A 13,603-nucleotide genomic window follows, 5' to 3' on the forward strand; every position below is an offset into this window, starting at 1 on the left:
AATACTCATGAAAATCAGCTACCTATTAAGGTTAAGAACGAAGTGATTACAATCATTTTTATGGGGCTTCCCCCCACCCCTGCCCCCTCTGAATATTTCAGAAATGCTTTAATTGTGTTTTCTCCCAGCATCATTGACATTTTTGCATTTTGTTCTTGGACAGGATCTGAAAGTCTGCTGTTACTTGTGGCCAGTGAGAACAAAATTGTTGCCGACAATATTACCTCCCATGTCCACAATATCTATCCATTGGTCCAGGATGGTTCTCACATTATAGCAGTGGATTTTGATTCAGTTAGTGGTCGTATCTTTTGGTCTGACGCGAATCAGCGTAAAACCTGGAGTGCATTTCAAAATGGAACGGACAGAAGAGTAGTAAGTACATTTCTGCTGACCTTTGGTCCTGACTAGTTCCCCTGTTTTGGGTTTATTTGCTGTTATTCACCAGTGAGAGAGAGTCCTGTCTCATCCTGGGTAGTTCTCATATCTTCTTCTGGACCACGTTATGTCCAAGAGGCCTGGATGTTCATCACTCCTAATTTTTGGGTGTTTTAGAGAAGAGTGGCCCTGAAGGCAGATTCATGATTCTGAATTTCAGGTCATGTGATGCAGAGACTTCACAATGTCTCTGAGGTCCCTTTTGGAGTTTTTTCTAGTGGATGTGAGCAGAAGAAAATGCAGGAGAGTGAAGGCGTTGCTTTTCTTAACTTTAATTTAGTTATAGTTCTCAATCCATGTCTCAAGTTTCAGTTTCTGGACCCCTGCTAGTTATGCTTCCTCTGCTTCTTACAACTTTATTTTGTAATTGTTGATGCTTAATCAATAGAGATAGTTTTCTTGGCATGCAAACACACTATAAAGTTACATAAGATTGCCAGCTTAATGAATGGATAGAGTTTTGTTTAATTGCAAACCCTTTTGAATCCAAAATGAAACTACACACTAATCCAACAATAGAGTTATTTTAAGAATATTCAATGCTACAAAATCTTGTTTACTTTTCCCAGAAAATGCTACTGTATGCTAGCTACATGGGAAGATAAAATTTCCTAATCCCTATAATTAATTATCGGACAAGTTCAATAGCTTACTCTAGATTTTCATATAATTTTCATGTTTGCTTTCATTTATTCTCTTTAGAATTCACCCTTTATTCACTTTTGTCTTTAGGTATTTGACAGTAGTGTTGTCCTGACTGAAACTCTTGCAGTAGATTGGGTAGGTCGTAATCTTTACTGGACAGACTATGCTCTGGAAACAATTGAAGTCTCTAAAATTGATGGGAGCCACAGGACTGTGCTGATTAGTAAAAACATCACAAATCCAAGGGGACTAGCATTAGATCCCAGAATGAAGTAAGACTTTTTTTAAATTTTTAAAATTATGTTGTCTTGGCATGGTTATAATGTGGGAAAAACAACAATAACATGATGTAGCTGATATGCATATTGCTGATATGCAAAATTTGAAATGATCTTTTGTTTAAACGTGGTAGGCTTCCAACTGGTTGTTGCTATTCCTCCTTTATCTGAATAGTTTTCTTTATAAAACACATAAGAGAAATTGATTATTTATTTTAAGACCACATTGCTTTATTCGCTTGGCAATACAATTATTGAAATGATTATTGTATCATTATAAAATTAAGTTTCTAATTAATGCATGCAGTAATATTGCATAGATGGGCCAGTTTGCTGTAACTCTTATATCTCATGGTTTTACAACAAAAGAGCTGGATTTTTCTGTTTCAGTTTCATTTTGTTTACTAGAGCTCCCTTTGAAGTTATATAAGAAAGAAAATATTTGCCTGCTGGTTCTAAGGGGAAGAAAGAGAAATTCTCTCCTGTGTTTAGAAACCTTTGAGGGTTTCCTTCCTTGAATTTGCTTAGATTCTATAACTTAGATTCTTTTCTGCAGGCTGGTAAATTGGGCAAGTTATATTGGATGTGATGCTGGCTTCTAGCTACTGTAAAGTATTACACACCAGTGAAATTTATGGTGAATCTCTAATGAAGAATAAATTGATTCCCTTATCTAAAACATGACAGCTTAGAAAAACAAGGACAGAAGGATTTTTCTTGATCAAACTATTTGTTGACTGTACACAAATATGAATTGGCATTGAGACATTTCAGTGTCATAATGTACTGCATGTTTTATGAACATTCTAAAAACATCCAGATGGCTTGTGATTGCATTATGATTACAGTTTTACTTTGTGATACTCAGAAGAAATAATAAACTCTATGTGGATATTCTGAATTGGGGATAATTTATTTTAAGCAGATCATAAACAGGACGTTGTATTATTTAAAGTGACAGTATTTTTCATATTGAAATATGTCCCCTGCGATTGGTAATTCCTTTCTTTTCACAGTGAACATGTATTGTTCTGGTCTGACTGGGGCCAAAACCCTCATATTGAGCGAGCCAGCATGGATGGCACTTCACGAACTGTCATTGTCCAGGACAAGATCTACTGGCCCAGTGGCTTGACTATTGACTACCCCAACAGACTGCTCTACTTCATGGATGCCCATCTTGATTACATAGACTTTTGTGATTATAATGGACACCATCGGAGGCAGGTGATGGCCAGTAATTTGGTAAGTTGGTAGTGAGGACAACCAAATGAAAACTACTCCTAGCACTCTGGGAGGCCAAGGCGGGAGGATCGCTCGAGGTCGGGAGTTTGAGACCAGTCTGAGCAAGAGTTAGACCCTGTGTCTACTGAAAATAGTAAGAAATTAGCTGGACAACTAAAAATATATAGAAAAAATTAGCCGGGCATGGTGGCGCATGCCTGTAGTCCCAGCTACTCAGGAGGCTGAGGCAGGAGGATTGCTTGAGCCCAGGAGTTTGAGGTTGCTGTGAGCTAGGCTGATGCCACATCACTCTAGCCCAGGCAACAGAGTGAGACTCCATCTAAAAAAAAAAAAAAAAAAAAAAAAAAAAAAAAAACTACAGTAGTGGATAGGTAGAAAGTAGATGAGTATCAAGAAAGCTAAGAAATTAATTTTTGTGTCATAGACATTATCAGGTCAGTCTAGGACATACCAACAACAGTGAGGAGCCACCTATCCTCTATTACTAATAGAAAAATAAATATTTTTATTCCAGTTCCTGGTCAGATTGTGTCATGTCCAGGAAGGATTAATATTATAGGTTGTGTGATGTGGTTGAGCTGTAGATGTGATTCTGTTGCTTCTGTACCTTTAAAAATTGCATTAAGCAAAATATACATTTAATTTTTTTTATTCAGTAAGTTCTGTTGAATTTATGTTCACAAGTGGGAAAATGCAGAAAATGTGCATTTTACCAAAGAGCTGTTGTTGACTTTGATTTAAAATTGACCTTGTTTATAGTTCCTGGGACTTGAAGAGACCCTGGGAGGGCCTCCCTACCTTCAGGAAATAAGCACCTAAACTGTAACAGATTGGTGTGAATCAGAGAGTGGCCGAACAAAAGGTTGGAAACAGCCTTGGACAAGGAGTGGTCGGAATGGGGTGTGAGCTGGGGTTTGGCGGAATGAGGAACCTCTAACTAAGTTCTCTAGTTGCATCTAACCTCTGACTAATAGGTGATGCAGATACGTCACCTTACTTTCTGTGCTGTAGTTTTTCGTTTGTAAAATGGATGCCCAATTACCAGGGTAAACATGAAGAGTAAATGACAGGTGTATGTGAAAGTACTTTGAGTGCAATCATGGGATATAGGACAATGGGAAAATTTTTGCCTCTTTCTTGCACAGTGACTTCCCTGTGTTTTTATTAAATAATGACATGCTAAAGGAGACCATCTTCTTGAGGAGACATCCTGTTTGACTGGGTCCACCTTGGCTTCTATTTCTGGGTGAGGGCTCAGTGTTCCATTCTGCCTCACAGGTTCTGCGGCATTCCTATGCCCTAACTCTCTTCGAGGATTTCGTGTACTGGACTACCGGTGCTACTCAAAAGGTTATGCAAGCCAACAAGTGGCATGGGGGCAACCAGTCAGTTATAATGTACAATGTCTACCGGCCCCTTGGGATTGTTGCGGTTCATCCTTCGAAACAACCAAGTTGTAAGTGATACAGAGATATTACCTGCCTGGGAATAGCTTGGAAACATTTATTCTGGGAATGCTAAGTGCACACTATTGCAAACTCATTTGTTTGGGCAATAAATTTTCCTTTTTCCCTTACCGCCCTACTCCAGCCTTTCCCCAGTCCTAACATTGCCATTACTTTTATTTACCATGGAAAGCAAACCTTGGATGTAACAATAGCACATCTGCATTTTGTCATTTTCTTCAGCAGTTGGCTAGTGCCTCTGACTTTTCTGAGTCTCAATTTCCTCAGTTGACAAACATAATATAGACCAGATAGTACCTTAGATGCTCCTATTGCTACCCCTCTGTGGTTTAAAGCAGCTTATTTTTAGGACTCATTTATTATGCACCATTACCCTGTACGTGCTCTGCTATGGGCCCCCTGAGCCATCCTAAAGTGTGTGGTGTGGCGATGTAAAGATTTGGCCTTAGTAGTGTTCTTTCTAGTGGGAGGGAGTGGTAAATCACTTAATCTTCCCTTAGTCTTCTCTCCTCAAAACTCTCCTATCATCTTTTATCACACTTCAGAATCTGGCTCCTTCTACTTCCCTGATCTCTTTTCCCTCTTATTCCCACTGCATCGGACTTCACTGTGGTCTGGAAGCACACCGGCTGACTTCCCATCTCTGAACTTCTGTATTGGCTCTTCCCTCTGTCTAGAACATCTCTCTTCCAGATCTCTGCATGAGTCTCTCCTTCATGGCATTTAGGATTCTGCCCAAATGTCACTTTCTCAGAGAGGCCCTCCTGAAATTGCCTTACCTAAAATAGCTACCCCTCATGATTCTTTTGCTCTTTACCCTGAGGTCCTGAAATCAGACACACACGCACATTCTCTCTCTCCCTCTCTCTCTGAGTGTAGTTCTGTCTCTTTTTGCTAGAGTATATACTCCACTTTTATAGCATCCTCTGTGCTTAGCATGGTGTTTAATATGTAGTGAATACTTAATAATTTGTGGATGAATGAAGGGATTGTATGTAATAAGAATATATAGGATCTAGGGAATACCCTGTGAACATGGTAAGGGGATGTTAAGAGCATGTGTACAGGGTCCCTCTTTTCAAGGAGCACAGACACATGGAGATGTCGTCAGGAGAAAAATAAAAGATTATTATCTAACCCAAACCTGGGCAACACGAAGTAAATGCCAAGGTCACACAGCAAACACACAACTTTGATTTAATGCAAAAAGACCTCTTTTAGGTCAGACAAGGAGACATATTATTTAGCATCATATTTCTATTACTAAATTCTGGATTGCTCAGTGGCTGTTTGTTCATAATCCAGTTATAGATTGGATTGATCTGTGACCTTGGGTAAGTCATTCCTCTCTCTTGTGCCTCTTAGGAATTGTATGCTGAAAGCATAATTTTAGGGCTGGGTAAAGTAGTTTAAGGAAGACAAAACAAAAGAAAACAACGGAGGTGACTTAAAGTACTTGAGTCTCCAAATATTGTGGGCTTACAGGAGGACGCTAAGAGCATGACTGTGTTTTAATTTTAACGCAGGAGATTTTCCACTCACCAGTGCTTACTTCTCTTCTCTTTCTCATATAGCCGTGAATCCATGTGCCTCAGCCCACTGCAGCCATCTGTGCCTGCTTTCCTCACAGGGGCCTAATTTTTACTCCTGCGCTTGTCCTTCAGGATGGAAGCTCTCTCATGATTCTGTGAACTGCTTGAGAGGTACAGTACGCTCCTTCAGTGTGCTCCGAAGATGGAGCTTGTCATAGTTTGTGCCAAGCAGCAAAAACGCTAAACCCGCTCGCGACTGAGCGCGTGCTGTGTTCCTTTCGATTGCGCAGGTGTCTGTGGAAGGTGTGCATGTGGGGCGGTTTGACTGAGTGCCTCAGTTGTAACATAGTTTCTGTATGCAGAACTAATGTTGTCTGTGCATGTCACTAGACAATCTGTGCCTCATATTTTCATTCACCTGGCTGCAGTTAGACATTGCTGACCAGCTATGGTAGTGGGAAGTTCCACAAAAAGTTCTCAATATTTGTGTGCGCTTCATTTTTTCATGTCTATTGCCTTATTTTTATTCTCATAACCAATAGTCAGTGATGAGTGTTCTGGCCTGGGTCTTCTGACTTAAAGTGTGATACTTTAAGAAGGAGAGCTGTCTCTGTATGAGATATTTTGTGGTTATTTGAGCAATTTAATCGTCATTTCATCCTAGAGACATTTTACTGGGTCAATTGTAGAGCATGTGGAGAATTATACCAAGTACATTAGGGAGTAAGAAAGGAAGGAAAAGATGCTATTTCTTTTGGAGTGTGTATTTGTGTATAATAAACCCTTCTTAAAAATCTCCATTGATCAAAAATCTAGCAATTCACTCTAAACCCAAGTTTCTTTCATTTCTCAGTGAAGAGGATTGAATGTGTTTTGATGCTGATAAAAATACCTGTAGGCAAGTTAAAATGAAATGTTTAATGATCTCATATTCTGAAATTAAGAGATAATAGAGTACTAATCTAGAGGGAAATTTAGTTTTCAAGTGGGAAATATATACTGTTTCTATAGTGTTTACAGATTATAAACACTATAAACACTTCAGATATAGGCTTACTGAAAATCAAATTCGATCAGCATGTAATGTTGTGCAATGATACTTTCATGATGAAAGATTTTAATTATTTGTAATGCTTACAAAGGGATTGGCATTTGCCATTCTTCCTCAGAGACCTATTATGAACCTAATCTTTGTTGACATTGTTTAATTTAGTATGTCCTTAGAGTCTTTCAGGAGAAGATTAAACTGGATTATAGACGTCTTGGATACAAAGCATTCATTCACTGCTCAAAGATTATTGAACTGTGCATTGGGGATTGCTGTAATCAATATTACTATCTGATGATGATTGATAAGTGTTAATTCTAAATAGTGTCTTTTGTTGTTTCACAAATAATTCCACTAGTGGTTTTTCCATGGGTTGAATTCTCTCAGGTGGAACTTTTGCAGTATTTCCCAGTTGAATTCTGAGCACCAGTTGGGTAACTGAGTGCCAATATACGCTACCTAAAAAAAGGTTACACATTTTTTCCCAACAAGAAGTTTAGAAGAGTTTTTAACATTTATAGATGCAAACATTTTACTTGATTTAATTGTCCAATAGCCTTTAAAATGGTGTGTACTAACTGTCTGGAATATATTTGGAAGTGCTTGTATGATACAGTTAAGGGAAAAAAGCAGAATTGTCCAATATCAGCTTTATAAAAACATGCAGTCAAAAAGTGGAAGAAAACACAGACAAATGCCAACAGTAGTTACAGTTGGGATAAGGATGAGATATTTCTACATTTTTCTAATGTTATACAATTTTAAAATGAGAGCTTTCTCTGTATGAAACATTATTTTTATTCTTGAGAAAACATGTTCCCCATAATGCCAGAGCCAAATAAACAAAACTTGAGCCAAACATCTCCTCAGCACCCCCTAAAATAACATCAAATACAATATAGGTTTCTGACTCAGTCTAAGGGACGAAGGTGCTTGCTTCAGTGATTATGTATGAAATAAGAAGAAAACACTCCTTTCCCTTATTCCAAGAAAGGGTGCAGTGCAGGTCAGTTATGACTTAAGGGTGGCCTAGGCTGGGGGGCAGGGGTTGGTCATAGATGTTGCCCTTTAATTACTACATTGATCTCTCATTCCTGGCTATAGTCTGTTTATTTCTCTGCTCTGCTAACACTAATGTTAATGGGATTATGACATGAAAAATAGAAAAGGTGATCTTTAATTTCAAAAGACTGAGACACACTGAGCTAGGACAGCTTAACTGTCACCTCCTCCTGAATGCCTTTCCATCCAACTCTAGATGCTTCTGTGCCTACTCCATGCCATTATCATAGTGAATTGTAAGGACCTGATGCCCGGTCTTGCCCTCTAGATGCTAAGTCCCTTGAAGGTAAAGCCTCTGCCTGATTCCTAGATGTATGCTTATTGCCTATGACACTTTGTGGCACACGATGTCACTCAGTGAATATTTAGTGAACGACAAGCTCTGCAATATCTATTTTTGCTCCTTCCCCAGTCTTCTGTTTTTCACCCATTTGCTTCTTAGAAAGGTGTACAGTGTCATAAAATCAGTTCTCATTTTTGCTTTCTCATATAGCACTTTTCATGCACCCTCCTGTGCTACCTGTTGTCTTGCTGGTCCTTCCAGGGCTCCTTTGTCATCACCCCCCACTGTGGCTCTCACACTTTCAGCCAGTGCAACATTCAGTGATATGCTGCTCTCTGGTCTGTTGCCTGCAAATGCTCATTGGTGGTAACCTTCTCAAAATACACCAGCAGCGATCAGATAAAGGGCCTGAGACCATCCCCAGGATGCAGGAATGGACAAGGAAGAAGTAGAGCTGGGTGGTGCATGAGGGAAGAGCTCATCAGAGGAATCAGGAAGGCCCGTGTATGATGGATGAGAAATGTAAAGTTTTTAGATCCTAAACAATGCTTTGGTTGAGGATTAACTCCAATTAGGCAAAAGGAAGATTACTCATTAAAGAAGGCAGTATCAGGTTTTGAATGAGTAAAATTTCAAGCTCCCCTATAAAATGGGGAAATAGTTCCTGTTTTTACTGAAGCAATCGGCATTTATAACATATAATCAATAAATAATTAAAAATCATCTCCATGTAATTTCACGGTACATCTGAAACTCATAGTGTTCATTTTTTATTATTGCAATGAAACGAAATGAAACGAATGGTAAGTTGATAACCAGTAAGTAGTACCTGGCCTGCACTTTTTGCACAGTAGTAATGAAGAATATAGATTTTGGAGTCCAAGAGATCTGGCTGTGTGACCTTGATTAAATTGCTTAATTTCTTTGTGTCTCATTTGCATGTTGGGGAGATAACTATGTAACAACCAGGATTAGGAAGCTTCAGGAGATAAATTAAGTGAAATAATATTTACCTGGTGCATGCTGTATGGCACATATTCTCAATAAATAAGGAGTGATTATTATGGCAGTTGTAGTTGTCCAGAAGTAAGGCAGTGTGGAGCAGTTGAGAGAGCAAGGGCTTGGAATTTCATGGCCCTGGGTCCATCCTGTAATAAATTGTTCCTGCAGAAGTCATATAGTGCCTGCAAGTCTCATTTGCCCCAGCTGCAAACAACCTTGTCAGCTTGTTTTTTTTTCTTTTTTTTTTCTATTTTTTTTTTTATTTTTTTTATTTTTTTTCTTTAATTTTTCCTGGGTTTGTGCAATCCAATGCAGGCTTGTTGTGAAAGACTGGATGCTATATGTTGTAGTACTTGATAAAATATAAACCATTAATAGTTGCAAAATTTACGTTAAATTAAATTTAAATTTGTGTTAGGTTAATAAATGCTGAGTTATTTGTCAGTAATAAAAATGACAGGAACAAGGAAAAGTTAATGAGATGTGAAAATAAATAAAGTTGTCAAAGTCATCCTGCTGAGGATGTAAAGCTTCCCAGATTATCAAAATAGTGAAAACATCATTTTTATCTCATGAAAGTTATGCAATGATTCATCTTTTTATACTTTGTCTTGATATGTGATATCTTATATTGTATCTTAATAACACAAAAGTTATATTGAAAAGTTTTCCTTTACTCAGAGAAGAGTTTTAAAATAAAACTCCACTCTTGAATTTCGTTAATTTAAATGTTTTGATCATGGGACTACAGACAGGATAAAGATTAAATTATTTTTGAAAAAGGTACTTATCTATTAAGGAGGCTAAATGAACTAATAGTTTAAGTGGGATATTATGGGGATGTTTAAGTTGCATTGTGTAGATATTTTTGAGAACTTTAGAAGACATTATTTACATACTCACTTATACATCCATCTGTTTATTGTCATGTGGTCATCCATTTAGTTAGCAAATATTTATTAGGCAGCTATTTTATGCCAGACTCTGTACCAGGCCCTGGGGGCACACCAGTGAGCAAACTAGATACAATCATTGCCTTTTGGAAGTGAGAATCTAGTGGGGAAGACAGATACTAGTTAAATAACAATTGATGGGATTATAAATTGTATTTATTAAAGTTTCTAGGCAGCGCTTTATGGTGTTGTTTATTTTCTGAATGTGTTTAAAACTAGTAAACTGCTGTTCACCAAGAATAGTCTAAAAGTTTTCTTTCAGTTTTTTCCTTTTTTTTTGGAAAACCCAACTCTCCTTTCCTCGAGTTCAGTATTAGTGAGGTTTGTCTGTGTGTAGAAATGGAAGAACTTCCTGACTGTGAAGTTTAGCGAACATGGATGGTATATCCATGTAAGTAAAGAACTGATGAAAAGTAAGAAATGCCAATCTGCCTTGGAAAAATCCAGACAGTATCATATGTGGGGTTGGAGGTCTTGTGACTCAGCAACCCACTAAAACCCTATGGAAGACCCGTGATTGCCTGATGAAATATCTACTATACATGTATTTATCACTACAAGGCTGCAATGGCATTTCAGCCTGTACAATGGTAACAATCTACTACCTTCCTTTACTCTAAATGTCTTGGAATAGTGGGATACAATTTTGACTGACATTCTGCTACTTTCACAGATGATCAACCTTTCCTAATAACTGTAAGACAGCGTATAATTTTTGGAATCTCCCTTAATCCTGATGTGAAGAGCAATGATGCCATGGTCCCCATAGCAGGGATACAGAATGGTTATGATGTTGACTTTGATGAATCAGAGCAATTCATCTATTGGGTTGAGAATCCAGTAAGTTCTGAATAACATCGAAGTATATAATTTATTCTTGAAGAGCCTGTCTGCACTGATAACCTCTTATAAACAAACTTTTGTTGGGTGGGTAAAAGGGAAATAGTCCAGAAATGTTTTTTGGTCCAACGACGGATGTAAATGTGAACTTGGCCTGGAGCAAAGATCAAAAAACTCTTTAGCTTTAGAACAATAAACAAACTTAAGCTATCTGTATTATTTATTCATTCAGCAAGTATGTAATTAGTGCCTGTAATTTGCCCTGCATGGGACTCCCTGCTCCTAACTGCAGAATACATGCCAAGAAGCAGCAGTCACAAAGCTTGCCCAAGATGAGTTTTAAGCTAATAGAAAATATCAGACTAACAGGAAAATGACCATAATGCAAGACAAAAGTAGTAGGTCCCTAAGGGAATTCCAGGAAAGCATTTGATGTGGCTGCTGGGCTTTGTTCAGAATCTGCCTCCAGGGTAAGAATAAACACTCCTCCAATTCCCTTCGTTTGGGACCTTTTCTTCCCCCTTCCAGGGATGAGGAAAAGGCAAGGAGAATATAAATGAGGAAGAAAGGAAAGATTTTTGTGTTTGACGTTTTTCACCCTTCTGCAAAATATACTCCTGGCTTCTGATCCACATCTGTGACTTGGGTTTTGGTTTTTTTTTTTTTGTTTGTTTTTTTTTTTTTATGATTCTTATGCCTGTGGTTGTTAAGAAATATCTCTGTAGTCAATACCAAAGGTAGCCTGAATGGTAAGCTTTGTGTATTCCTGTGACACACTTAAAAATCGGTGTTTTTAAAATGTTGCTGGTGTTAGCATCGTGCACGTTGAGTCTACCCAACAGTGCTCAACCTTTGTTTGCTAAAGAAACGCAGCAGCTGGCGGTAGCCACCATGAAGCAAGTGCTTTTATGCAGAAGCTGTGATCTTGAAGCACCTCCCCTCCTCCTGTCTTTCTTCCCAGGGTGAAATTCACAGAGTGAAGACAGACGGCACCAACAGGACCGAGTTTTCTTCTATATCTATGTTGGGCTCTTCTACGACCCTGGCCTTAGATTGGGTATCAAGAAACCTTTATTCCACCAACCGCGGAACTCGGTCAATCGAGGTAATGATTCCATAGTACTATTTACACACATGCTGGTTTGAGGTTCATATAAAACCTATTCTCAGCAAATGCTCTCATGGATTTTGGGATTATTTTTGAGCAAGAAGCAGAAGGTAAGAGATGTTAGTGTTAACTGTCAAGGTGTCTGAAGCTAAGAAGGAAAACCACCTTAAAAATGAATTCTTGAAACTTGCTGCTGCCTTATTGTGTTGCCTCCTAATTATCAATACCACCTTGTTCCTATAAAACTACAAAAATACTACAAAAGTATTTTAGGTAATTTATAAAATAATACATAGGAAAATAAGTAAGAAATTATGTAAGGTATTCAACATGAAGGGAAGATTATGGTAGGCAGAAATTTTCATTATTTTCCCTCATCTAATCATTATTTCAGTTCTCAACCAAATGTATAAGTTACCTCTGTTCTTAGATGAAAACATTTTTATGACTGCAATATAGTTTTTCTAACAGTGAAACAGAAAGTAGAAACATGATTCTAATTTCATTGATACTCTCCTCTTTGAGATAAGTGTTCTTTTTACTCTAATTCCCAGAAGAAATTCTAGATGAGATGCAAGTATGAAATCACATGGAGAAAGTAAATCAGAGGTAACTTGATTAATATGGGTTTGCTCCACTATGGGACAAGGATAAAACATGTAAGGGATTATTAATTCATAATAATTTTGAAAGTGAAACCTCCTAAAACAAGGAGAGGGTTTTGTGAGAGGGACAGTAAAGCCCTGTAGAGTGACAATCCACTGCTTTAGGTGGGCACCAGCACATAAGCTGGTTGTTCTTTGGGACATTCAGGCAGATAGATCCTGAAGATGAAGAAGGTACACAGAAGCCTGGTGGCTGATTTAGAGTGGTTTCCACAGGAGGAGCTCACACTGGAACAGGTGCTTTACAAGGGTCTTTCACAAACAAGACGCCATTTCATCTTCACAACATTCCTCAGTAGCCTACTCACGATGAGAGGGAATTTGCAAGATACACAAATGCTAACTCACGGAGTACCTGAAACTAGGTAGAATTGTCAGGTGTTAACACTGAGGCTGACCCGTGGAGGCTGATCTGGTTCAAGCCCTTATTTTTTTATGTAAGAAACTGAGGCCCACAGAAGCTAAGAAATTGGCTTAAATGGTCAGCTTCACTGCCCTTATTCCTGGCCAGTGTTCCCTCTTTGCTCTGTTATAAACTGGTTTGACCCTCTTTGACAGGGGCAGAAGATGTTTTTCATAATTTCAACTAAAAATATCATCCTCCCATCAAAACATAGGCAATAGTTGCTGCCTAAGACCTTTAATACCAAACTCACATCTCTGTAGAGTCCCTTCAGTGCAAAGCAGCCCTAATTCCAAATGACCGTTAATATGTTCTCATACTGTCTCTTAGTCTCTTGCTTGGTAAATGGGGTTTTTTTGTTTTAACTTGATAGTTTTCAAAATTAGAAAACATGTCTTACCGTCAGTGTTGGGTACAGTGAAAAGGCAGCCAGGTGGAAACTGAGCGTGTATATATGGGTATGTACTGGTAAGGCCACTTTAAGCACATAAGCCACCAGTCTGCATTTGTGCCTCCATACAATGTCATCCAGAGAAAAGATAATTAGATTTCAAGCTCAAAGACCTGGCTTTGTGTCTGCCCATTTTATTCCTTCATTTAACAAGCACCAGTAAATGCTTTCTATGGATCAGTCC

The 13,603-nt window shown here is 38.3% G+C and overlaps 1 protein-coding gene across 1 annotated transcript in view; it reads left to right on the forward strand.

Moving 5' to 3' along the window:
- LRP2 (LDL receptor related protein 2) overlaps positions 1 to 13,603 on the forward strand; it is a 198,849-nt gene that overhangs the window by 100,522 nt on the left and 84,724 nt on the right. Inside the window, exons 27-33 of the mRNA XM_069471622.1 lie at positions 164 to 375; positions 1,171 to 1,355; positions 2,378 to 2,606; positions 3,885 to 4,062; positions 5,647 to 5,775; positions 10,626 to 10,792; positions 11,754 to 11,897. Coding sequence (XP_069327723.1) covers positions 164 to 375; positions 1,171 to 1,355; positions 2,378 to 2,606; positions 3,885 to 4,062; positions 5,647 to 5,775; positions 10,626 to 10,792; positions 11,754 to 11,897 — 1,244 coding nt within the window. The remainder of the gene's footprint in view (positions 1 to 163; positions 376 to 1,170; positions 1,356 to 2,377; positions 2,607 to 3,884; positions 4,063 to 5,646; positions 5,776 to 10,625; positions 10,793 to 11,753; positions 11,898 to 13,603) is intronic.

Source organism: Eulemur rufifrons, chromosome 1, assembly GCF_041146395.1.
Source record: "Eulemur rufifrons isolate Redbay chromosome 1, OSU_ERuf_1, whole genome shotgun sequence".
NCBI classification, from domain to species: Eukaryota; Metazoa; Chordata; class Mammalia; order Primates; family Lemuridae; genus Eulemur; species Eulemur rufifrons.